Source organism: Pteronotus mesoamericanus, unplaced genomic scaffold, assembly GCF_021234165.1.
Source record: "Pteronotus mesoamericanus isolate MK-2021 breed Mesoamerican mustached bat unplaced genomic scaffold, CSHL_Meso_final contig_94, whole genome shotgun sequence".
Taxonomy (NCBI): Eukaryota; Metazoa; Chordata; class Mammalia; order Chiroptera; family Mormoopidae; genus Pteronotus; species Pteronotus mesoamericanus.
Genome location: NW_026555285.1, coordinates 52,355,038 through 52,380,463, shown reverse-complemented (window position 1 = coordinate 52,380,463; position 25,426 = coordinate 52,355,038). Strand labels below are relative to the sequence as shown.

At 60.8% G+C, this 25,426-nt stretch overlaps 1 protein-coding gene across 1 annotated transcript in view; it reads right to left on the bottom strand.

The window, feature by feature from the left end:
* Positions 1-25,426, bottom strand: part of LOC129080987 (chromatin remodeling regulator CECR2) — an 89,607-nt gene that overhangs the window by 4,770 nt on the left and 59,411 nt on the right. The window contains exons 2-15 of the mRNA XM_054586583.1: positions 24,689-24,783; positions 16,008-16,191; positions 14,704-14,843; positions 14,042-14,146; positions 12,921-12,967; positions 12,082-12,251; positions 5,841-5,994; positions 3,578-3,707; positions 3,056-3,093; positions 2,887-2,978; positions 2,540-2,666; positions 1,554-1,945; positions 1,095-1,223; positions 57-891 (exon numbers count right to left, since the gene is read on the bottom strand). Of these exons, the coding sequence (XP_054442558.1) occupies positions 57-891; positions 1,095-1,223; positions 1,554-1,945; positions 2,540-2,666; positions 2,887-2,978; positions 3,056-3,093; positions 3,578-3,707; positions 5,841-5,994; positions 12,082-12,251; positions 12,921-12,967; positions 14,042-14,146; positions 14,704-14,843; positions 16,008-16,191; positions 24,689-24,783 (2,638 nt within the window). The remainder of the gene's footprint in view (positions 1-56; positions 892-1,094; positions 1,224-1,553; positions 1,946-2,539; positions 2,667-2,886; positions 2,979-3,055; positions 3,094-3,577; positions 3,708-5,840; positions 5,995-12,081; positions 12,252-12,920; positions 12,968-14,041; positions 14,147-14,703; positions 14,844-16,007; positions 16,192-24,688; positions 24,784-25,426) is intronic.

Here is a 25,426-nt window from a genome sequence, read left to right as displayed (position 1 = left end):
GAGATTCTCTCGAGCCAACACCTACAGGGTGGGAGTCAGAGGGAAGCCTCAGTTACCTGGGTCGTGTTCAGGCTCCTGCGTCTCACTGTTGTCCTGCGTCCTCCCGGGGTCCCCCAAGGCAGGATTGGGGGCCAACACGCTAACCGGCGTGGCGTGAGCCCCCTGTGGGAAGGGGCCAGGCAGGTGGGGGGGCGCTGGCTGCCGGGCGAAAGGCCTGCCCGGCGGGCAGACGCGGGAGGACAGCTGCTGCATGGCCAGCATCTCGGGGCTCTGCATCATGGAGTCCCCGCCCTGCACCCCGCGCAGAGCCGGGGACGGGGCTCCAAACAGGGGGCCCGGGGCCAGCGGCGGCGGCTGCAGCCGGTGCCCGGCGGGCCGGCACGGTGGCCGCACATACCCTGAAGAAGGAACGCCGTGAGGTAGGAAGCTGGGGCGCTCGGCCCACTGGCTGGGAGGAAGCGGCGGCCTCGCCCCCCGGGAGTCCCCCGGGGGGCCCAGGCTGCGCGGTGGGTGCGAGGGCCCAGGCTCCAGGAGGGCCTTGTCGCCCGGCCCCACGTTCGCCGCACCGTGGCTCCCGTTCCAGACAGCGGGATGGGTGCGGTTCAGGTATTTGTAGGACCGGAACATGTGGCCGGGGGGCATCTCTGAGCTTTCGGGGAAGTCCAGGGGCCGGGCTGGAACCCCTCCGTGCCTGGGAGCCATCAGCCCAGGCTGGAGCTGGGCCGCGGGGTACATGCTGCCATCCTGACCGGGGGGGCCGCTCAGGCGCCCCAAAGGCAGGGGCCCTGGGTGCGGCCCCACATGGGAGAGGTGCGCCAGCCCCCCACACACAGGCTTCTCCTCGGGCGCGCCCTGCCTGGGCCCGCGGTGCTTGCTCATCCCGACCGGAGGCTGCCAACGAGAACAGAGGGCAGCGGCGTTTGCAGGCCGTCGCGTGCAGCGCCCCCAACAGGACAGGCTCTGCAGCTTGGGAGGTGACAGCCATGCCCCCCAGGAAGGCGCGCGCTCGAGACAGAGAGGAGAGAGAGAGAGAGAGAGAGAGAGAGAGAGAGAGAGAGAGACTGACTCGCAGGGCCTGCCTCAGGGCTGCTCACCTGCACGGTGAACGGCTGCCGCTGCTGGACAGGCTCCCCAGGGTGCGGCTCCGGGACCCCCACGGGGACATACACGCCGGCGGGATCCGACCCGCGAAGAGGGCCCAACGTCCCGGGCACTGCAGGCCTCTGCAGGGCATCGCGGGACGGCGGGGACACACGCACGGACGGACGGACGGCGGACGGGAAGGAAAGCACAGGCTCGGGGTGGGGAGGAGGGCCTGGGGTGCGGCGGCCCCCGCAGCGCAGACGAGCGGGCGTCCCCGCTGCCTCTGCCCTCGCCGCCCGCAGCCCTGTCGCCCCCACCCCGGCCAGCACCGAGGCAGGGGCGCGTGGAGGAAGGAGAAAGGACGGACCCAGGAGGGAGACGCGGCCCCCTCCTCGCGCAGAGCCGCCTGAGCAGGCTCCTCTCCTGTGACCCCACCCCGCACGGGCTCAACAGGGTCCCAGCCTCCTTACCGTTGGGTTCGGGAGGGGCGCCTGGCTGGGCATCCCACCGCAGGGCAGGGGGCGAGGGAGGCCCCGGACGCTGGCAGCCCCCAGGTCCCGCGGGAGCTGCGAGGAGCTGCTGCTGGGACCGGCTCCGGAGGAGGAGGGCGCTCGGCGGGCCGGTGGCAGCCCCTTCCCTCCGTTCTCCGTGGGTGGCTGCTTCCTGCTGGGGCCCTCGGGGTCCCGGGCGCGGGTGCACACCTGGCTGCCTCCGCCCCGCCCCGCCCGGCTCCGCCTCCTCTCCCGCTTCTCGTCCTCTCTGACCCAGAACTCCTCGTCAGTGTCCCCGTCCTCGCCAGGAAAATGCTTCGTCATCGCCCGGTGGAAACACCTCTCCAAGTTGTCCGACATCTTGGTGTACTCTGCAGGGAAAGGCGACACCTGACCTCCGGGACGGCCACCCACGCACGTGCCCGAGGCGCTGCTGGGTGCCAGCATGAGCTTCTGTGCAGAGTGCTCCGGGCCGCACGGCTGGAGCGCCAGCCCACGCCCACGCCCACACCCACGCCGGGAAAAATGGAGTCAGGCCGCCAAACATTTACCAGGTACAACCCGAGGCTGCTTCGGTTTTAGGCTACGGCACACAGGGCCCAGGCCTCAGGGACCCTGAGCTCCCACACCTGGAGCCACACGCACTTTGTCATCGGACGGCCACCCGAGCGCAGTTCTCAGGTGACTGGCGAACTGGCTCCACCCTGCGTCCGTGCGCCCAGCGGCCACTGCCCCACAGAGCCGGGACCCCGGCCTGCAGGAGGGAGCTCCCGCTGCAGAGCACGGTGCCAGGACGGCCCGTGGCACGGCTCTCCACACCCCCACGCTTCCAGTCCTGGAGGCAGCCCGGCATCGGGGGCGGGGGGGTGCCTGCTTCTCGAAGCAGCGGTGTGGCTCTCGGCTGCCGAGGCCCAGCGTGAGCCGGGTGCCCCGGAGCCAACGCCGCCCACACGCCGCCCACTCACCGCTGCTCTCCCCGTTGTATTTCCGACAGTTCCGGAACATAGTCTTCATGTCGTTGACGAACTCCTCCTTGGTGCAGTATAAGCCTCCGTTCAGCTTCTTCTCCATGCTTGAAATGTCCATGGGGACCTGAACAGGACACACTGAACTGCAGCGGGCAGAGCGAAGCACCTTGCGACCCGCACGGACCAAGCAACCACCCTGCTCGGGGATCCTGGAAGGCCCGGCGGCTCCAGCAGCCCAACTCTCGAGGACGGGAACGAACTCACACCCACCACACCGGACACGACACAGCGCGAGCGCAACCCACACGCCCCAAGAGGCGTGACCGCAGCGCGGGGTTAACTACCTTAATGATCTGATAGTAGTTTGGGGCATATGATTCATCCACAGGTTCCAAAAAGGGCCAGGAGTCCTTGTGCGCCTTGACCACATCTAGGACTGAGAGCCAGAGGGGAGAGCTCAGCGCCCACCGGCGCACACCCGCCGGACACCCCGCAGCGGGCACGGGGACTGACCTTTGTACATGGCGGTGAAGTCATCATCCAGCTCAAAGCTGTGGGGTCACAAAGTAAGAAATTAGTGTGGCTGGGGCCACGCCACCCCACAACGCTCTTCCCCCGCCGGTGGGCACAGGCGGCCGGCCGCAGGCGCCTTGCAAGGGACCCACCACCTCGTCAGAGACACAGGCGCAGCGGCACTCCCGCTCCGCCAGGTAACGGAGGAGACAGCGCAGGCCAGCCTGCCGGGGGCGGGGCTCGTCGGGGAGAGGCGGCGGCGCAGGCGCTCCAGACCCTTGCTCTCGGTCCTACGCTCGTTCCCCAGCCGCGCCTTCTTCCCCAGGCCCCACTCCACTCCAACGAACGTTAGTGGTTCAGAGTAATAATCCACAAAAACGCAAAACAGAACGAGAAGCTCACAAACATCGAACAGCACCTACCACACGGGGCGTTTTAAGGGTGAGCGAGAAAAGCGCCCATCAGCACAACGCCTGGGCGCCAAGCCCCTGCCACAGGCAGCGGCTGCTCACGCGCACTCACATGTCCTTTGTCCTTCTCTCGTCCCTGGCGGGGGAGCTGGGGTCCAGGTGCGCCAGCTCGCGGGGCAGCTCCTTCCCTTGCGCCAGCAGCCACGCCCGCTCCTCCCGGAGCCTCCGCCGCTTCGCTCGGTCTGCCGGACAGAGGGCGTCGGGGCGCGAGTCAGCCGAGTCCTCCCCAGGGAGCTAGGCGCTGACGGGACGGCCTCACCGCGGGAGAGGCGGAGGGAGTGCGCCCAAGCAGAGCCGCGTCCCGATTCCTGATGGCAGGCGCGCCCCTGTGCCCTAAGCAGGGAGGCTCGTGAAGGGGACGCTTCGTGGAAAACAAAAACGAGCCCTTCCTCCCTGTCACCCTGAGTTCAGGCTGAGGGCAGGGGCGGCAGGCGAGCCCCGCGGTGGGGAAGCAAAGAGCAAGGCTGAAGAGGAAGGAAATTAGAAGGAAGAGGAAAACACGGGAGGCTGAGTGAGGCTTTTTTCCCTCCGCACCAGAGGCCTGTCCTTTCTCTCAAAAAAGCCTTGTGCTGTCTTCCGACCAGGCCCTCAGATCAAACCACACAGGCCTTCGTGTGCATCTCCCCACCCCCACCCCCGCCCCCGCCGCGGGCCGGAGCCCATGTGGCCGGGAGCCCGGGGGCCGTGCCCTGGAGCTGCCCCGCACACGGGGGTCAGGGGGCCCTGACCAGGCCTTGTTTTCTCCCCCGCATCGTAGAGATGACTCGATTCTGCAATGGTGTTTCCTCATCAACTTGATGTTTCTGCTGGTACACTGTTTCCATTGATAAAGGCTGTATATCTGCTTCAATTCCTCAAAGGTACCGCCTCTAAAAACTGTTTTGTTTTTTATTAAAAAAGAACGACTTCAAGCTTAAAGGGAAGTGTAACTACTATATGGGTGCCCACGCAGCTGCCCGTGCCCACCAGGCTGGCTCTGCTCAGGTCAGCGCCCCCTTTCCTGGCTGATGCAGCTTTCCTGCGCTCGGTGACAGCGCTGGCCACCGCGGCCGCTTGTGGGCTGCGGAGCCTCTGGGAACCAGTGCCGCGCACTGGACAGGAGCACGTCACCCTTAACGTCCACACGCCAGCCCGGGGGCCACAGCCACCCGTTACTGGCTCAGTCACCGCGGCTGCGCTTGCTGGGACAGAAGCCGGCATTCTGCCAAGCTGACGGGGTGACGTGACCGTAGGGTGGTTTCGCTCTCATTTTTCTGACTGGAGCGATGATGAGCTCGCTCTCATTTTAACGGCCGCCTTCCGCACTTCCTGCTCACAGACCCTGCCCTGCCCGCCGTGGGGTTTCCCTTTGCTGGTCTGCGGAAGCGCTTTAAACAATCTCTGTTGACTGTGTGCGACGTTATCTTTTTCTGCCCCATGGTTTGTCTTTCACTTTGTTTATGGTGTTTCTTCCGTATGTAAGTTTTAAACAATTAAAGCAGTAAAATTTATCCATCTCTTACCTCTTAGATTTTGAACTGTATACTTAAAAAATCCCCTTTTATCTCAGTATCTTAAAGCTATTCACCTGCACTTTCTTCACAAAGGCTCCGTCCTCCTGTCTGTCTGGGAACTATTCTTGCAGGAGCAGGAGATGCAGCCCTGCCCCCGCCCCGGGGGCCCCGCGGCTCAGTGTCGCTCTTGTCACCTGGTAGAAGGAGGGTTCCCGCCACCCTGTTCTTGGAAATCATCTTAGCCCTCTGCTCTGCTGTGCGAATTTTAAAGGCTATAAGATGATTTTTTACCAAATACTGTCAGAATGAAAATTTCCCACATGTTCAATAACTTCCTAAAAAGTCGGTTTGTTCGCACCAGATCCAAGAGCCCCTGCGCCACACGTGGGCGGCACATCTCCCGGCTCTGGCCGCACGTCCCACGGGGGCCGGCCGAGGGCACCCCTGGCGGCGGCAGCGCACCCTCTGCCGCCCGCGGTCCTGCAAACCCGGCAGTTCTGGCGCAAGGCTTTGCTCAAACAGGTGTGATTTCATTGGTGTTTAAAAGGGTCCCTGTGGCTTTAGTCATCACCAACACTTTCTGTGTTTCTGTCCACACAAGGGAGATGGCAGAGGTGAGAGCGAGCAAGAGACAGAGAGGGAGACACGCCCGGCGGGGAGACAACAGCACAGAGGACAACGCTCGCATCTGGACCGGCCTGGACCGGCCAGAGCGGCTGTGCCCACTGCCGCCCAGACCTACCCGGGGGCCCGGCTCCGGCGGCAGACGCGCCGCCTGCCCCAGGCGCACCTGCCCAGGGACCACACCGAGCGCCCGCGCACCTTCCACCGCCTTGACCTTCTCCTCCAGCTCCCGCTTCTTCTCCTCCCGCAGCATCTGCTCCTGCTCCCTCTTCTGCACGGCGAGCAGGACCTGGCGCTCCTCCTCCTCCTCCCGGCGCTTCCGCTTCTCCCCTCGGGCGAGCGCGGGCGTCTCCTGGGAGGGCCAGCAGGGCACGGTCAGTCCTTCATTCGAACCGAGGGGCAGGGTTTTCTGAGTTTGACCCACTCAGCAAGTGGCCCCAGGGAGCTGGGTCCCTGACGGCCTGACTCCAAATCCATGGCCCAGAGGACCCACCCCCCCCGACAGTGATGCACAGGGGAGACCTGGGGCCCGGCCGCCACCTCCTGTCCCTGGGAGCCAGCCTCCTGGGCTGGAGAAGCGGGCAAGACAGGTCAGGGACCAGGCTCCCGGAGCGACTCGCCAGCCACAGCGGAACCCTGAAGAGCACCCTCACCTAAGGAGGCGAGCAAAAGAACGGAAGGCAGCAGCTAGGCAGACACAGGCTGAGCCTCAGCGACGCGCACCACCGTGAACCCCGACCCGTGCGTCCCGCCTCCCCAGCGAGACGGCGAGGAAAACCGGGCCTTTGGTGGGGAGGGCCGCTGTTTTGCCATACACGCACCGGGAATTTGCCTAAGCACCCCAATAAAAACAGGACTATCACCATCATTTATTAAAGCTTTTACTCTGTGTGTTTCCAATACAGCTGATTTGAGCTGCTCTGTAGCCCGGAACACTGAAGCTAGGACTGAAACTGCTTATTTTCAATTTCTGTCTTTGCCTTTTGAGCGATGTAAAAGCTAGACCTTTTCATTTTTTAAAATTGTCACTGAAGTAATGACGATTGTGTGGGTGAGTTTAAACTGAATCAGGAACACAGAGCTTTTCCTCAGAGTCTTCACCAGGAAGAAGACCCGAGAACCTGTTATACAGATGAACTTCCCAGTTTCATCCTGGGGACCCCACGCAAGGGGACCCCACTGTGGGGGATGCGGGCTCGCCGTTCACACATGCTGTCATTAAACACCAAAACTGCGGGTTAAGATTTAGTCATTAAAAGCCGCTTAGATGTCCACTTGGCTTGTATGCGGGAAGATGCTGTGCCTGCACAGACCTTTTCAAAGTCCCTTTTGTCATTTAAATTCTGCGGGTCTGACTGTAAAGGCCTGTGCTGCTCACAAGGCAAATCTGGAGTAAGACAGGAGAGAGAAAAATGAAACTCTGTCCTCATTAGGAGCCTCAAGACGCCAAACAGAACCCAGGTTTCCTGAAGTCTTCATCCTGCAACCAGAGCAGGGAGTCGGACAGGGCAGATGCTCCTGAACCGGAGGCGCTGCAGGCCCTGCGCGAGGGCCGCTCTCGGAGGAAGGTGCCAACCCACGCCCCGCCCCGCGCTCCACCAGCTGCGCACCCTGCCGCCCGCCACACTCATCACCTTTTGGCAACAGCTTTACTCAGCTGGGAAGTTACAACAACAAACTGGAGCAAACCAAAACAACGGCTACTGCTCCTTTCAGCAGCAGGGTGGCTTCACAGGGAGGGGGGAGGAGGGGACAGAGGAACAGCAAGCCTTGTCCAAGGAGTTGCTTCATTCAAAGAACCCTGTGAAAACTGTAGTACTTTCTACGCGCCAGACACAGTGAACAAATAAGAAAAATGGGCAACTATTCACATGACGACAATACGTGTGTATTCTGGCTCGTCCATGACAAAGGACGGCAGCACAAGGGCACAGTAAATAGGGCCAGAATGTCAATAATGACCAAAGAAACGCAAGCCAATCACTGGTGAACGGAAATATTAAGTCACGCCCTGGCCAGTGCGGCTCAGGTGGATGGAGCACCATCCTGTGGACGGGGAGGTCGTGGGCTCAACTCCCTGCCAGGGCGCAGGCCTGGGCTGCAAGTTCGACCCCCAGCGAGCGCGCCCACGGGAGGCGAGCAGCAGTCTCTCGCTCCTTCTCCCTTCCACCCCCTCTAAAACCGATGGTGTGTCCTCAGATGAGGGTTCAACACGTGAGAGTGTCTGTGCAACAACACAGAGACGCTGCCCACGTTCTGTCCGTGGCAGGGGAACAAGGGGAAAGACAACCCATTACCTAAGCCTTTACCACATCTGCATAAATCGTTTTATAACAAATGTGGTGGTTTATTATTCTTAGTATGTAAAGGCATCTTACAAACAGTGGCCACTCCCGAAACAACTAGAGCACAAACACGAAACTCACAGAAGACAAACCGTATCACAGCTCGAAGGGAAAAGTGCAATGCCGGCCCTTGGCGCGCAGGGAGCGGTGCCGGGGGATAAACCGCAGCAGGCCCGGAAAGCCGGACGGACGCCTGCCGCCCCTCCTGCGACTCCTCTGGGGGGCGGCTCGCGCACGCGGGTCAGGGCCCCGCACGGAGCGCCTGCACTCAGCAACGGACAGGCAGGCGGGACTTGCTCCGTCGCAGCCTGACCAGTGACACTGCACCGTTATCACTGCGTGATCCGCAGGAACCGCGCCTCCGAGGCGACACCTCAGGAGACCCCCCTCTCCCAGCGCTCAGGGAAGACAGAGGGCGCGGCCGAGGGCGGCGGCTCCCGGGCCGGGAGGTCACCGCCAGCGCTGCGCGGCGCGTCCAAGGGGCAGAGCTTCCGCAGCGCGCGCGCCACGTTCCAAAACAATCTCATTTTCGTTAACTTTTTGCTCCCCCCCGCCCCCATCTGTGAACCCTGTTAAACCTCTAAAATTAAATTATGTCAAAGTAGCCAAACATTAGAATTTGTAGGTTTCTAAGCTGAGGTATTAAAAATCGACTCTAAATAGTTTAAAGTATTTTGGTAACAATGAGGCAGGAATTTTAAAACTTAGGTGCAAATGGTTACTGCAAACCAGAGGCTCTACGTCACGTAAGCAACTCTGTAAAAACCACCCACATAGTGTTGCCGAAGTTCACGTAAAACCAGTGATTTAAAACTGCGCCGGTGCCCTCACGCCGCTACGCGGCCACCGCCTGCCCCGAGGTGCAGACACTGGTGGCACCCAGAGGGGACCGTCCCTTCCGCACCGGCCTCGGGCACCCCCACGCGCTCTGTCTCTACGGACTCATTTACTCTGGACAGTCCACGCACACAGACCCACACAGCACGGGTCTACTTAGTTACTTTTAGACACACTAATATTTATGCTAAACACTTTGGGTGTAAAAACTGAATTTAGAGCATCTTAAAAAACAAACTCATACAACCCAATAGCAGAAAAATTCAATTAAAACACGGGCAGACTGAAGAGGCATTTCCCCAGAGACGCTGGTAACCAGCAGGTACAGGAGAACGGGCTCAGCACCAGCGGCCGTGAGAGGGGGAAACCGAAACCACAGTGAGGTGCCACCTCGCACCTGTCCGAACGGCCACCACCAAGAAACCCACACGCAGCAGGCGCCGGCGGGGACGTGAAGAGGGGAGACCCTTGTGCACTGCAGTGGGGGGGGGGGGGGGGGGCGGCGACGGGGGGGGGGCGCGGCCTGGGGCAGCTGCTGCGGGAACCAGTGTGGGGATTCCCCAAAAAACTAAAAATGGAACTGCCTTGTGACCCACTGGTTCCACTTCCGGGTATTTACCCTAAGAATCCAAAACACAAATACAAAGACACACGCGCCCGTGTTCACTGCAAAGCATGGACGCCGCCAGGCGCCACGAATGGCCGAGCGGAGAAACTGCACAAGGCGGCGCCGCCCGTGGAGAAGGAAGGAGCCTGGGCACTCGTGACGGACAGCGCGGAGGGGGCCTGAGGGCGTGACGCCAGGGAAGCAAGAGACACAGGAGCCCAACCCAACAGAATAAGCGCCAGCCCCCCCAAGCACCACGCCCCTAGGTCCCAGGGATGTAACAATGCTCGGCACAGGGACCACACTGAGCAGCGCAGTGCTGTGCATTTGAAAGCTGGAGAGACAGACCTTAAAAGTTCCCATCATTTAAAAAAACCACCTTGTAATCGTGCGGTGCTGTTAATTAGACTTCCTGTGGTGAGCATTTATGCATCTACAAACCCGCTATCTACACAAACACCAAAGCAGCACGTCGAACGCCCGAAACCAGAACAAAAACCCCGAAACGTGAAGGTCCCAGGCGCCCCCTTCTGGTGAGGGAGTAAGACAGAAACTCCAGAGCCCACGCCAGGCGGGCCGGCCTCGCCCGCCACGGCCTCTCCCCCAGGTTTCTGGCCTGCCCCCCCTCGGACGCCCGCCTCGGCCCTGCCACCCGCAAGCACCTCTGTGTAGCCGGCGCCCCCCCTCACCGCGTGTCGTCACGCAGCAGCCCCCCGAGGTGAGCTCCCAGTGGCGCCCTGTCAGAGAAGCCGTGCCACGCGTGCCTGGAAAACGAGGCGCGCTGCGTTCCCGGGGTCCGCCTCCCCCCAGCCCTGGAAGCGAGTGTAAGGATGCAGCACCAAGGGTGGGGCTTGGGGTCTGAAGGCACCGCGGTGCTTTACGTTTTAGATGCTCCGTGGTGTAAAGTTTTTACACTCAAAACTTACATAATTTTATTAACCAATGTCATCCTCGTAAATTTAATATAATTTTAAGTTATTTTAAAAAGCAAGTACAATCAATGGCCGAAAACCAAAAATTGAACAGTGTAAAAAAGTGTTGATTACAATTTTTTTCTTTAAAAGGGGTCATCATCCCAGGGAGAGAGGGTGGGTGTATAAAGGCTTTGCACCCCGGAGGCCGGACGGAGGCAACAGCCGGGGAGGCCCGCGGTCCCCAGGGCCGCCAGCAGCCCCTCGGATGAGGCCGGCCCAGGACCGCCCTCTGAGCGCCCCCCGCCCCCGGCCCAAGGGCAGGTCCCTCCACCAGGCCCCACCCACCACAGAGCAGCTCCTACAAAAAACGGCTCCTCAGCCCCGACCCCGGGGAACACCAACAGGCACCCCGCTGCCCCCTGCAGGGAGTTTCCCCAGCCAAAATGAGAAGGCTCCCTCAGGCAGGGAGACCGGCCCGGGGTGACCAGCACCAGCTCCCGCTTCCACGCCCCGGCGTCCCCTGCGGCTCGAGCACAGCACAAGCCTCAGGCCACAGGCCAGGCCGTCCCCGCCTGACACGTGGCCGTTCGCATCTAGAACTGAAGGGCAACATGAGAAAGAAAACCGCCTGCTGCGAGCAACAGCCACGCCTGTTCCCGCAGGCTCTGCAGTGCCGCCTTCTTCCCAGGAGGCGCCTATCAGGGTCTCGGGGCCAGCAAGGGCCAGGGCTGGGGGCCAGCGCGGAGCCCCGGCCGCTAGGAGCTAGCTGACCACCGAGCTGCGGTTCAAAGCTAAGGGGATGCAGGGCCATTCAACTCCCAGCAGAACACACCCACGCGCTGGGCGCTGCGGGGAGAGGTGAAGGGTGAATCCAGGTATACAGCAGCAAATAAAAGCTTAAACAAGTTTCCTCAAGACTCGGGTAGAATTCACTTAGTAACAAGATCTGCCGTGTTCTACCACATGGTCGCTTCGACGGAAGAGCCACAGAGACAGGGCTTCCAGGCCGTCACCGGCCGGCAGGGTTGGGGTCTGGGCAGCCCGCCGCCCAGCACGCGCCCCTCTCCACAACCCCCGACCGCCTGAGCACTCAAGGAAACCAGCGCCGACCGGGGGCCAGCGGAGGGCAGGCAGGCAGAACAGAGGGCCGGCCGGACCCAACGGGCAGGGTGGGCCTGAGCACCCACCGCGGAGAAGGCACCACGGCAGGTGCCGTGGGGCTGACATGGGAGACTCGGACGCGGCTCCCGAGGCAGGAGCTTCCCCAGCTCACGGCAGAGCTGAGGGAGCAGCGGGGGCGAGTGCCTTCTAGGTGGGCTTTCTGAGACCAGCGGCAGGGAGCGAGGCTGGGAACCTCAGGAGGCAGGTGAGTGTGCGTGACACCCAGGGTGGTCTTGCCCACCCGGCCTGCCCTGGAGGAGGGACGGGGGCAGAGCTGGGGGCCTGGGATGAGAGCCGGCCCCTGCTGCTCGGTGGGAAAGGGGCCCCCGGCAGGAGGTCAGGGGGAGAAAGCACACGTGCCGAGGCGGGCCCAGGGTGATGGGGCGCCTGCCGGGGGCCACAGAGGGAGCAGGGAAGCCAGCAACAGACTGAGAATTTCCTGGACAGGGAGGATGAAAGCTGTGGCCCACAGGGAAGGCCCGTGTGGGGCCTGGGGGGGAGGTGGAGACAGCGGGGAGCACTCAACCACCCGGAACACGCGACCGCTACCCAAGGCCGGCGCGCGCCGGGCGCACCTTCTGGGCGATCATGCTGCAGATCTCGGGCAGGAAGTCCTCGCTGAGGAGCTTGTAGAGCTGCCGCTCCCGCAGGGAGGTCCTCTCCCGGAAGCTCTCCGTGACCTGCCTCCACTCCTCCTCCGTCTGGCACAGGAGCCACCAGGTGCCGTGGCCGGGCCCTTGCGACCCTGGGGAGGACACAGGTGTTCACCCAGCGGACCCCACGAGGGCCGGTGCCCTGCCTACGCGCATCTTCACGTTTCCTCTGGGTCATGACAAAGCCAGGGCCTCAGGAAGAAGGGCCTGTCCCTTTTCGGTGTTTAGGCTGCTGCGCACACTTCTGGTTCTCCTGCTGCCGTCGGTGCTCACAGCCAAGGGGCCCCGCCCGAAGGTGGCAGCAGGCGTAACCTGTGTGGCCTCCCACAGGCAGCGGCAAACAGGCCGCGGACGCTGGGGTGCGCCTCTCCCCCAAGGCCAGCGGCTCGGGCTGGCTCCTCAGCAGAGCCTCCCCGGTTTCACAAACGCCCCCCGACTTGTGCGACTTGGGTCTCGGCCTTGAAATCGAATGGCTGCCAGCCCGCTCTGCTAGGCAGCGAGACGGTCTGCGTTGCAACCACAGCTCTTCCTTTCAAAGGCCACTCGGCACCCAGGCGACCGCGGCCGGGTGATGGGGCCAGAAAGCAGAGCGCCGCTCCAGTGGCCCGCGGCGGGTGGCAGGACCCAGCGCGAGGAAGGGAGCACCGAGGGGCAGGGAGGCTGGTCCCACGGTGCGGCACCCTAGACAGGCAAGCCCCCCCCCCCCAATAACTCGACCGGTCACGGCACCCCCTCCACACTCCCCACGCAGAGGCCATTACCATTTCTTGCCTGCGGCTCGGGTGCCAAGTTTTCTTCCTGCTTTTCACTGAAACACAGAAAAAGAAGGTGAACAACTGAATACACGTTCAGAACCAGTGCCGCCCCTGCACGGCAGGCCCTGCTGAGTACAGGGAGCACACACGTGTGTCAGGCAGGTGGGGCCCGAGGGACCGACTTCTACTGCCAAACCACAGGCAGCTCCGGGCCACACATGGCCACCAAGCACCTGAAATGTGGCTGGTGATGAAGAAACTCAATTTTAAACTTTATTTGTAGATACTTAATAGCACATTGAATGCAGAGCGCTGAAAAACAGAACGACCAGTAGAGGGCAGCACGCGCCCACGTGCGCTTGTTAAATACGTGCTTCCGTGTTCTCAGCACAGGCGCGTTGATCTCACCAGGAGGGGACGCGAGGAGCCCTCAGGTCGCTAACGAGACCCAGACGCAGGCACCGCAGGCACCGCGAGCACCAGAGACTGCAGGGCACTCCTCGCCCACACGCAGGGGCGCTGACGCCCGTCACAGTTCTGGGAAGGTGTCCTGACTCTTAAGTGTAAAACATAATCAAATCCTGATTAACTGCAAAGGAGTCTCTTTTTCTTTGCTAAAATTAAACATAAAATACTTTAAAACATATTTAACGCCTTGCCTTTCCTTTATTTTAGGTAATTGTATCCTAAACAAAGCAAAGCATGTTTGCTACTAAAACCTCCCTAACGGGAAAGAATTCCTAAACTCGAATGTGACAGGTAGTTCTGCTAAAATGCTATCGATCACAGAACTGGTTTGGTCCACGTGCCAGGGGAGATGCGTGTGGCGCACACGCTCAGGGAGCCGATACGTCCGGCCCTCAGCCGCCCCGCCAGGCCCACTGCCGGGTTCCGGGTGTCTCCGCCCCGGCCAGGGCTGCCCCGTCTGGGCAGACAGCAGGCAGGAGACAGGCGTGGCTGCCGGGCCCCGGCTCCCTAGGGCGCAGTGGCCGGGCCCCGCGGCTCCATAACCCAGGTGCCGGGCCCTTCCCCGCACTCGGAAAAGGGAAGGAGGAAGGAACAAGGGAAAGAAGGCCCCTTTCCACAGAAGCGTCGATGACTGCCACGCACGGGCAAGGCTGTCCTACCTCACCACGAGCTCCTCCTGTAGCTTCTTCCGTTTGGGGGGTCTTCCTCTTCTCTTTCCTGTTTTCCCAGGGACACTGGAGACACTTCTCTGTCCTTCGCTTTCCCTAAGAAACAGCACCTCAGGTAGGATGTCCTGTCACAGTGCTGGCGTGCTGTGAACACCGCTTTCCTGGCCATGAGGTCACTAAGAAGGACCGAGCAGAGCCGCCACGGGGAAGACGGTGGTGCCCGGGGAGCCAGCACTTCCCGACCCCGGGACCTGGGCGAGACCAGCACCTCCCAAGCGGCAGGAGGACCCGGCGGGGGCGGGAGGGCTGCCTTGCCGCGGGCGCCGTGGGAAGGGCTGGTCCCCAGTGGGCACAGCTGCTTGGGGCCGTCCCCAAGGTCCTCCCGGTCCCTTCCTAAAGGAGCCAGTCACTGATTCCAGCAGGAAAGCAGGGCCTCAAGACCGGAGCATGTGGGCAAGACCGCAGAGGCGAGAAGCACTTGGGCTGCCGAGGGGCCATGGGGCGCCCCGCTGCTGGCGTGGAGACCCCTCCGGCCGCGCTGTGCTAGCAGAGCTGGCTCTGCAGCAGGGCGCACGCGCGCGGCGCTGGGAAGGCGCGTCGTCTGAACGAGACCTGCACAGCAGCTCCCACAGCCCGGACCCCGAACAACATACCTGCTCAGGGCGAGATCTCGGCTGGATTTTCCTTGTCCCGGGTCCTCCTTGTACATCCGAGTGCCATAGAAATACCAGTAGAGAGCCCCAGAATTGTCCTCCCCCAACGGCTCCACGCGGAGGCTGTCGGCGTCCAGGCCCTGGATCCGAGACGGGGCAGGGTTGGGGAATGGGGGCCGAGACGGGAGGACAGGACAGTGAGGGGCTATACCGGGCGCTGCAAGCCGTCTCCAGAGGCACACGGAGAAGGGCTCCCACCCCGACACCGCTCTCGCTTCACCGAGGAAAAAGGCACCGAAAGCCATCTGAGGGGCCACAGGACACGCACTGGGGGCGGCTTATTCCAGGTGTGCGCCCACACGGGGCCCGAGCGGGGTCTGCGTCCTCCGGCCGCAGGCCCCCCCGGAGCCACGGCAGCAACGCCTTCGTCTGGGCTGAGACCCCTGCCTGCCCGCCCAGCCTGGCCTGCGCTGGCTTCCCCCGCCGCCGCGGCCGCGGCCTGCAGGGAAGGCGGCGGCGCTCCATGCCCAAGGGCAGGGCTGAGCGGGGAGGCCACCCGCACAGCCCATCCCCCTGCCCGACTTTGGGGGGGGGGGGGGCGCAGGCCTCCTGCAGTGCAAAGCCACCGCCCGCCCTGCCCTTCCCCAGCACTTCCCTGGTGGTGCGCACAGTTCGGATGAGCTTCATTTGCATAAACAGGTTAAAGTCTTTGATTTTTCAGTAGTATTTCAATTATGTTAAATCAAATCTCAGGCCTTAGGAAACAAATTCAGTGGCTAATTTGGCCCGAAGGCTGTTCTCCTGTGTTGCCTGCAACTCTGCAGTGAAGGAGCCAGAAGTAAACTGGGGATCTACCCAAGGACCCACAGGCGTGCACAGGGCAGGCGGCCTAGGACCCTCTGGCTGCAGAGGCCACATTTTACAGGCCCCGCCAGAGTCAGAGATGGCCCAGGGCTAACCCCACGCTTCTCTTAGCACGTCCCGAGTTTATGTCCCAGGGCGCTGGCTTCCCCACCCCGCAAAGGCTACGGTTTTTAACAGGCGTGCCGCCAGAATTTTAAAACCATGCAACATCCAACTACTCAGTCTGGGGTGCGAACCTCTTTTCCCTTAGGCTGTCAAATAAAAAAATGACACCAGCCAACACAACAGTAGCTGTCCTGTGACTGAATCAAACTATCCTTACTTTTCTGTCAGAGCAGCAAAATATGTTTCGTTGGTGTGCTACGGAAAGTGAGTAACTGGTTTATGTGCCACGGGAGGAAAAGGGCTGGCGTGGCCAGGGGACAGGGCGGCGGTGGCACCTTGAGCAGGTCGAAGACGTCGTCAGCGTCCAGCCGGTAGTCGCAGAGCCGGTGCAGGATCTGCACCCGCGTGCGCAGAGGCAGGTCCTGGAAGCTGGCGTCGCGCAGCGGGTTGGGCTTCCCCTCCTCCAGCTCCCAGCGGTAGTTGATGATGTCCTCGAGGTAGCTGTGGAAGGTCTGGGGCCTGGCCCGCAGCCCCAGCGCGGGACGCGTTAATAGGGAACTCAAGACCGGGGGTGGGGGGTCGGGGGTGGGGGGGTGCGGGGACGCAGGGGCGCCTCACACGGGAAGCAGAGGAGGACGGCCGCCACAGCCGGGTCTGCCAGCTCCCTCCCTGGGCCCCCCGGCCGGGCCGCACGCGGTCCAACCCCAGGCAGGGCAAAGGCCTCCCGAGCCTCTCACGGGACAGGCTGTTTAACCTGGAACCACGAGCGGCCCCTCCAGCCAAAGAGGTCGGCTTTTCACTGACAGCGCCACTGCCTGTGAGGCTGAGGCCGGCGGCCGTGCCCGCACGTGTGGGGGGGACGGGGCGGAGGGGGAGACCGCGCCGTTTGGATGCGGCCAGGCCTGCCTCCCCTAATTAACTTCTTTTTCAGTCAAAATGCAAAGGTGGAGAAAGTTCTGGAATACAAGCATCGCTCCAATGTGCAACTACAATGATCTATTCCATCACACATAACGTTAGGCCGTGTGACAAAGTACTGCATTCCAAGTTTTGAAAATCATTTTTCCATAGGAAACATCTGAGACAGTTTGATGGCAGCTTACATTTTTGGGGGTTAGACTTTGGCAATTCTACAACTGCAGTTGGATGAGCACCTAGAACGTGCCTTATATACAGCATAACAAAATGTTTAACCGTTAGATGTTCTATACCTCATTGAATGAATCTGATATAATGTCCCCTACTGCCTGAGAGCGACATGTGAATACAATTTAAAAGAGTGCGCAGCCCTGCTGGCTTGTGACCTAAGGTCGTCACAGCGGCAGAAAGCGTCCGAGGAAATGGTCGTGGAAAAAACCAAAGGGCCTCGGGCAAATGAAACAAACTTTTCTTGGCAAAGAGAGGGAAAACCCTTTCTTTACAAAGCGGGAAACATGAGTGTGTTGGCTCATTAGACGCCACGAGGGCTCCGTAAAGGCCGGGCCAGGCAGGAGCTGCGTGAGCCCTGGGGGCTGAGGAGTCCCCTTGGTGCCGCCTGGCAGAAGGCAGGGGGGCGGGGGCGCGGCTGGACAGGGGGCCTATCAAGCTGCCCGGGAGAGCAGAGGGCGGCCACAGTCTCACCGGTGAAGAATCCCTTTACCCACCACACACTCTGCAGACTTTCTAACGCACACCCAACAACACAGTGCGTTTTCCAGCTGTCAAACAAGCGTGGAGAAGGCAGCAGGACAGCCCGCGAGGTGCAGAGCAGCACCAGCTCGCAGATCCAGCGAGCCGCCCTCACCCAGAGCCCGCCGGCGGCCTCAGAAAGCCCGAGCGAGACACCTCCCCACCACCGGCTCCCCTCCGTCCCCCCAGCTACGGCCGCAAGCGGTGTCCTGGCCTGTCAAGCCCACCTCACCCCAGATACCTGGCCGCTGAGAGCTGAAGACCTTGCACTCTCTCGAACGATGCACGAGCCAAAGCAAGTGAGGCCCTGCACAGAGGGGCAGTGCTCCATCACCCCGACTGCAGAGGCTGAACAGCTCCCCTCCGGGCTCAGGAGCACCGAGCTGCAAGCCTCGGCCAGCACAGTTAGGACGGGGGAAGGAAGAAAGGACCAAGGACAGAAAAGGGAATGGAAGAAGCGAGACTGTCTTTAGTCACAAACTACGCCAAGAATACTTGCCCCGGCCAGTGGGGCTCAGTGGATTGCGCGCTAGCCTGCAACCCCAAGGGTCACGGGTTCGAGTCCCAGACAGGGCACCTGCCTGGGTTGCAGGCCAGGTCTCCATCTGGGCGTGCAAGAGGCAGCTGTCCGATGTAGCTCTCACACATCCCTTCCCGTCTCTCTAAAAACAAATAAAACCTTTAAAAAAAATCCTCAAGAATCAACAACAAACCAGGACTATGGAAACGCAGTCAGTATACAGAAGTCAATTGTATTTTATATATACCAGCAGAAAAATCTCTGGAAAATAAAAATGTTAACTTCCATCCACAGTAGCATCAAATACATAGAACATCCAGAGTTAAATGGAAAGATGTCTAATACCTTTACAATGAAACCTATAAAATATCACTGAATTGAAGAGAGTAAAGAAATAGAGAGACATGTTCAAGGACTGAGAAATTCAATTACTGTTCAAAATGTCCCTCCTCTTAAGCAGGCTGTTTAGTTTTTGGAGACGTTTTGGAGGAAAAAAGCTACGCAGGAGTCGCCCCAATGGCCCGGATCACGGGACGAACCCCCTTCGAAGGAGGGGTGACGGCGCCGGGCGCTCGATGCTGAAAACACGGGAGGGAGCGGTCGGCCTGGGGACGTTCCTCCGAGGACCTCACCAACGTGGCGGCCACCCAGCACAACAAGTTCTGAATCAAAATCAACGCCACCCAGCCAGGCCTGTTCCTTCCCGTCGAGCCCAACACTATGGCCCCAGAACGGGAGCCGCAGGCAGGGCTGACGAGGGTGATGGCGTGGGATGGACAGAGCCGGGGGAAGGGGCCCGAGGCCCGGGGCCCCACAGGCGCGGAACGAGCCATGCTGGGCGCCAGGTTCCCCGCCTCCAAGACACAGACTGTCGTGCAGACTGAGATTTGAAAAACCTTTCAGAGCAGAGGCCCACATACTCAGTTCAGACGGTCCGTGAACGTGCGTAAGGAAATACTAGTTTTCGTTTTAACTAACCTGTAATTAATACTTCGTATTCTACTCCATTCGGAATGTAGGCAGCGAAACACAGTAATTTTAATAGTATGTGGATTTTTCCTCAAAAGATACCAGATATGCTATCGCTGATGGGGCTCAGTGTGTGGACATCGCCCTGCAAAGTGGAAGGTCACAGATTTGACTCCCGGCCGGACACACGCCTCGGCTGCAGGCTCCGGCCCCAGTGTGGGCGTGCGAGAGGCAACCGACTGATGTTTCTCTCCCTCTCTTTCCCTCCCCCCGAAAAATACATAAAATCTAAAAAAAAAAGAAAGATACCAGGTATTTTCATGCCGCCTTACAGATATTATAGGCATCTCCATGTAACATTCACAATCAACAATACGTGAATAAGAAGACAGTCTCGCGCACTGAGGCTCACTGCCAGAGCACACTGCTCCGTCGGTCAACGAGGAAGCCCATCGCTGCCTCCGAGCTCTGCCCCCTCAGCGCTCCCCCGCCACCGGGTTCGGCTGCAACGCGGCTCCCCGCGGGACCGCACACCGCGTTCTCAGGTGGGGCCCACGGCCTCCACTGCAGCACCTGCCGGAGCCGCACGCGCCAGCACCGCTGGTCTCGGGCGGAAACCGCTTTCTCTCCTTAACGTTCCTCCTTTATTTCATTTCCTGCATGCAGCTGGGGATCAGAGCTGAAGGTCCGGCCCGTGGGGCGCCAGACCTGCCCGCGGTCAGCGACCAGCAGGGTGTGACCTGGGTGGCCTCAGGTGAGTCATTCAGCCCCGAGCCCGGGACAGTGCCCCGACAGGTGGGCGAGGGGGGCCCCAGGACAGCAAAGGCCCGGCGGGCCACGTGCTGCCCACCGTCCGCGGACACGGGCTCCACGGTCCTGTCCGGGGGCTGGTGGCAGTTGGGAGAACACGGTTAGAAAGCGCTGCGCGCTGGCTTAAAAGCCACACCGAGTTAGCGGAACGAGAGCAGCCGCCGCCGTGACGTCCTAAAATGGGGGGCTGAAACGCGAGGGCCCCGGGCCAAACTGACGAACACCTCTCTCCCTCTAGAGCTAAGAACATAAAGGCTGCTCTTTTTCTAATGATTGTGGGGAAAACACTACTTCGAGACACATGAAAATGATGTCCAGCTCCCACTGCAACGTCCATCAAATGCTAATGAAGCGGGTGGGCAGTCAGTCGTGGGCGCCCCGGCCAAGGCCCACCCTGCGCCCCAAGCACCGCGCGGGCAGCTGCGCAGGTCGCGGGCCCTGGCCCCAGGAGCAGCAGTCTGCCCGCCCCAGTTCTGCGACATGGAAGGCACCACACAGACGGCATGGAAGCTGCTGCAGCCCGCATGTCCTTACTACCCGCAGGCGCAGCAGCGAACAGCATTTCCACCCACGCGCGCGACACCGCCAACTGCTCAGGACCGGTCTGAGGCGCCCACAGCTTCCCTCCCGGGACCCTGGCAATGGCTCGGCGGGCGAGGCTGCATTCCCACCCCGCAGGCAAGGCGGGCTGTGCACCAGGACCTCCAGCGCCTGCTCAGCCTCCAGAAGAGGGAGCTCCTGGAACCAGAGGGCAGGGTGCACCCCCGTCCACGGCCCTCTTTCTGGGGTGGGACGAAGGTAAAACCCCCGAGAGGGAGTGGGCCCTGACGGTGCAGCCGGTGGGCCAACCACCACTCTGGGTGATCGCTTCCGGCACAGGAAGCAGAGTCCACTGTGCAGCGGCTTCTCGTCCAGGTGCTCACCTCACAGGTCCGTCCGGCCTGTGGAAGGTCCCTGAGCTGCACGTGAAGGAATGAGCCTTTTCCTGGAGCGCATTACACATCAGCGACAAGGGTCACTGAAAGGCTGAAGCCCAAGCCTCAGCCCAGGCTGATTCATTCAAAATCATGGTGCTACCAGGTCCCAGACACCTGACCATTCACGAAAGTTCTATTTCACGTGTATATAGTTTTTACACCCATGAAAGCCCCACCCTGTTTCCTGCTATGACCTGACCCGTCCCAGGTGTGTTTTGCAGACTGTGGTTTGAGAACGGCTGCGACGCATCTCAGGCCTCCCCGCCCCGCCCCCCAGCCGAGGGTCATGGACAGAGCACCGGGCTCCCCGGGCTCCCTTGGCTTCTGCCCCCCATCTTCCTCCAGGAGCAGAAACGCGCCGTGGCTGCTGGCAGGGGAAGGGGGAAACCCTGGCCTCTCCCCACTGCAACAAGCACCTACAAGTTTTCAACATTTGAGAAGGTCACTTTTTTTTTTTTTTTTTTTTTTAAAGAAATTAACCCCTCATTTCAAAAGACGGCTTTCAGGAGTGACCGACACAGCGCCGCGGCCGCGGCCAGGAGGGAAGCAGCGTTCAGAGGCGGCTGCCGAGGAGGGCAGAGGGGCAGGCCCCTGCCGGCGTGTGGGAAGCACTCGGGAGGACAGGCGGCAGGGCGCCTGACTGTCACGACAAGCCCACATGGCCACGGTGAGGCGGACACGCTGACACGCGTCACCGCTGCCTCCGGCTCAGCACACGGGGGCCACACACCTCGCCCTGCACCCCCCTTCAAGGAGGGGGCCGTCTGCACCCCAAACAACGCCGGGGAGCTTTATAAAGTTCAGATTTTCATATGCCAAAGGGCACTCACTTCAGGCAGACGACAAGACATGAAAGGGTCTGACCTGCAGACCGAAAATTCAGCCCCCATGACCCCTGTCCTCTCGATCTTCACCTTCCCTCGTCTTCGGGGCAGGGTGACGTCGGAATCACGCGTCTTCCAGTTGGCTACGTGATCTGACAAATAGATCTTCAGATGGTTCTTTCTGTACAAAATGGCACCTTATTAATCTGTGAGGTGACCGCCTTACCATTCCTTTATCCCTTCATAAGACGACTGAAAAAACGAAACAAACCCAAGTGAAAACACAACGAATGACGGGAAAAGGGTTCTTTTCAAACGAGTCGATTTTTAGGGAACATTATCAGTGTAAGTATATATTTTTCCTATACTTTATAGTGGAGATAATAATAAAATGGGAAAAATAAAATTATACTAGGAACTAGTTACAGCCATTTACCAAAGGGGCAAAACCAAAACCTCTTGGTGATAATTGCATCCACATGTGATTATTCAAAAATCAACTGGTTCTCGTCCAAAAGCCTATCAGGTGACACACGGAATCTATGATACATTGTCAGTAACTACGTAAATGCGACTGGACGTAAGTGCACGACCCACCCGATGCCCTTCAGTTTCGTGCTGGAAGACGGCCCGGAGCAGACTGCACACACCGCAGGCGGCTCTAGCGCACCTCCTGGTGGCCGCAGCCCTGCACACCCTCTCCCGCCCGCTGAGCTGGGGCCAAGGAAGGGCCAGGGTCTCCGAGGGCTGGCAGCAGCGTGCAGCTCCGGCCCCGCAGGAGCACGCGGACCACAGTCTCACCACCGCCCGGGGAGACGCTGTGGACGCGTTCTGACCCTTTGACCAGCACACTGCACGGTCATGCATCCCCGAACTACTTGATTCGCAGAAAGCTGCTCCACAGCAACAAGAAACAATGCGCGGCCTCGCCTCAGCCCAGCCCAGAACGAGGCTGCCCTGAGGGGCTGTGCCCAGCTTCCCACCTACAGGCCCTGTGCTCGCCCAGACCCCGCTGCTCCTGCGGCGCTGGGCCCCAGGGGGCTGTCGCACAGCAGAGGGTCACCCTGCAGCGCCGGGCACGCACAAGCCCAGGCGGCCATGACGCCCACTCCGCACGTTTCGGCGCACACAGCGCTGGGCGCACACCAGGCAGGCACGGAGGGGCGCCTTCTACACCGGAAGCACCTGAGGCAGGATGTGGCTCGCTCTCTCTCTTTTTTAATTTTTAAAACTATTTTATTTACTTTTAGAGAAGGGAAGCAGCATCAGCGTGTAGTTGCCTCTCGCGCACCCCCTGCTAGGGACCTGGCCCTCACCCCAGGGAACCGAACCGGGACCCCGTGGATCGCAGGCTGGCGCCCCCGACCCTCTGAGCCACAGCAGCTCAGCCCCGATTCTGCTCTTAAGGGCAACAAAAATTACAATAGCCAGGAATGCATCTGACCTAAATGAACAAGGCTAAACCTTTTCACTGAGTAAATATAAAGGACTTAAAATAAAAAAAGCAATCAAAGAGCAATCTCAATATTGTGAAGACGTCAGTTTTATCCAAACTTACTTACAGGTTTATTTGGTTGTAACTAAACTAAGACTATTTCTCACAGGCTATGGCAAGATGACACCACCCTTTCCTGGAAGCCTCCACAAGCAGGAGGCACTAAGACCAGTGGGAGCAGGGCAGGCGCAGCCCAGCAGGGAGGCTCCAAATGCGCCCGTGGGTCCGGCAGGCCTGCCTGGCAGCCAGTGCTGTGCAGCCGGCCAGCGACCCTCGAGCTAGTGGGGGCCAGGCTGTTAGAGCTGTTCGAACAGCTACCAGGAACTTCACCTGCGAGGTCTCCTTTCAAACACTGGCCACAGAGTACGGCCGAGCAACGCAAACCTATCGTGTTTCTGACCCACAGGAGACCTGGGCTCTGCTCTGGGGCGTCCAACCCTCGATTCCTGCCCTCACTGCCCGTGAGGCTGGGGCGGGATCACTGCCCACCCACTTACCCGTTCATCGGGCTTCGCTGCGGGCGGACGCTGGCCACAGGAGGCTCACGCCGCACGGACCCTACAGAACCAGCACGGGGGCCACCGCTGGCTCTGCCCGTTCTGCTCAGACCAGAAGAGTCACTTCCTCCAACAGGGAACTGTGTTCCCAGGACGGTGAGCTAAGGAGATGACCCACAATGCGCACACTTATGTCCAAGGCCACAGATCACAATATGCTTTCAACGGTTAAACGCTAGACCAAAAAAAAAAAAAAAAGTCGATCTACCAAACAGGATTTCTTGGAAAACCACATTTAAAGAAAAGTGATTATAAGAAAACAAGTCACTATAATGAGAAGGTGCAAGATATGAAAATGGAAAGTTATATACACAATATGGCCACAACTCTGCTTAAAACCTGCACAAGCCCCCAAGCTGTGCCCCCAAAAGAGCGGGGGGACGTGCGGAGAACGGCACCACCACGTGGGCGCGGGGATGCGGCCTGGTTCTTCCCGTTTCCCTTCTCTTTGTTTGGCGTGACGCCCGTGTGTTCTGTAGGCAGAGTCACTGTGTGGACAGCACGTTGGGGAACCACGGTGCACGCGGGCACACAGGTGCGCCCGAGATGGCGGCGCCTCTGCCCTTCCTCGCTCGCCTCCTGACTGCAGGCTCCACACACTCACCGGCTCCCCCGCACCGGCAGCACCTCGTAGCGGGCACAGGGGATCAGAAGCACTTCCGACGCCACCTCTACCTGCCTGAAAAACATGCACCACGGTCCCCAACCCCTGCGGGGCCGGACGCGACCGCCAGATTGGAGGGCCTGTGTATGCCAGCCTTGGATTCTGTGAGGAAACGGAGTGGCGAGGAAAACGCCCATCAAGGCGGGGTCAAAGCAGAAGCCATGCGGGCACAGCACCCTCCACCCGCCCGCACACCTGCGGTTCCACGGGGTAGGTAGGGCGCACGGAGCCCGAGCCTCGGGTGGGGGCCGCACCGCCGCGCACCAGAGCCACCGAAACCCGGCGGGGCCCCGTCAGGCTGCAGTGCTGTCAGTAAGAGCCAGAGAGGGAGGCACGTCCCGAGAGAAGCGGCAGCCCTACACTCGGACGTCAGCTTGTGAGGGGACCACGACAAGCCGCGCCTGGCAGGGCAGAGCCGCACCCACGGCTCGGGGACCCGCGGCGACCAGGTGCCCGGCCGGCTGCCCGGCCGGCTCCCCGGCCCAGGGCGGGCTCCGCCTGTCCCGGGGACAGGCTGGGGTCGGAGACTCACGTGATGTCCCTGCGCTGGTAGCAGCCCTGCAGCAAGCAGGCGATGAGGTCGCTGATGAACTCGGCGTCATCGTGGTGCAGCGCCGCCTCCAGCTCCTGCAGGGAGAGAGCCGGTGAGAGGCCAGCCCCAGTGTCCCAGCGCTGCCCCCTGCCCCCCAGGCCTCATGCCCCGCCCCAACCCCCAAGCCCCCCCCCCCCCCAAACGCACACACACGCCGCCACCTATAAATCAGCCTTCAGCAGACGTCGACATGCTGCGCTTCAAGTGCGGACTCAGAAGCTTTCCTTCGCTCGCTCAACAGTTTCAACACATGAATCGCCTGAGACAGCTTCAGGGGGCCCCTGTTTTGAACAAGCACCGGCACGAAGCCACTGGGCGCCTGAAGTGTATGCCGCACCTGCCCCGAGCCTGGCACCGCCCTCTGGAAGGGAGGCGGCCCCCTCGCCTGGGCCGCAGCGGGTCAGCGCTCGCCCGAACCAGGGTCGGCGGGGTGGAGCGACAGGGTCTCAAAGGGACAACGGGGACTTTCAGGAGGCCCTGCTTCTCTGCAGCGACGGGCCGCTGTGCTCAGGTGTGAGCGGCTCCCCCTCGGATCCTGTGCGGATCCACCAGGAGCGCACGTGCACGGGGTGCACCACAGAGGACCCCGCAAACTTCCTCAGCGGTTGTAATGTACCAGTCGTTTTTGAAATTCCTCATTTTGTAAACATTCCCTCTAAAAACTTCACAGGACAAAAA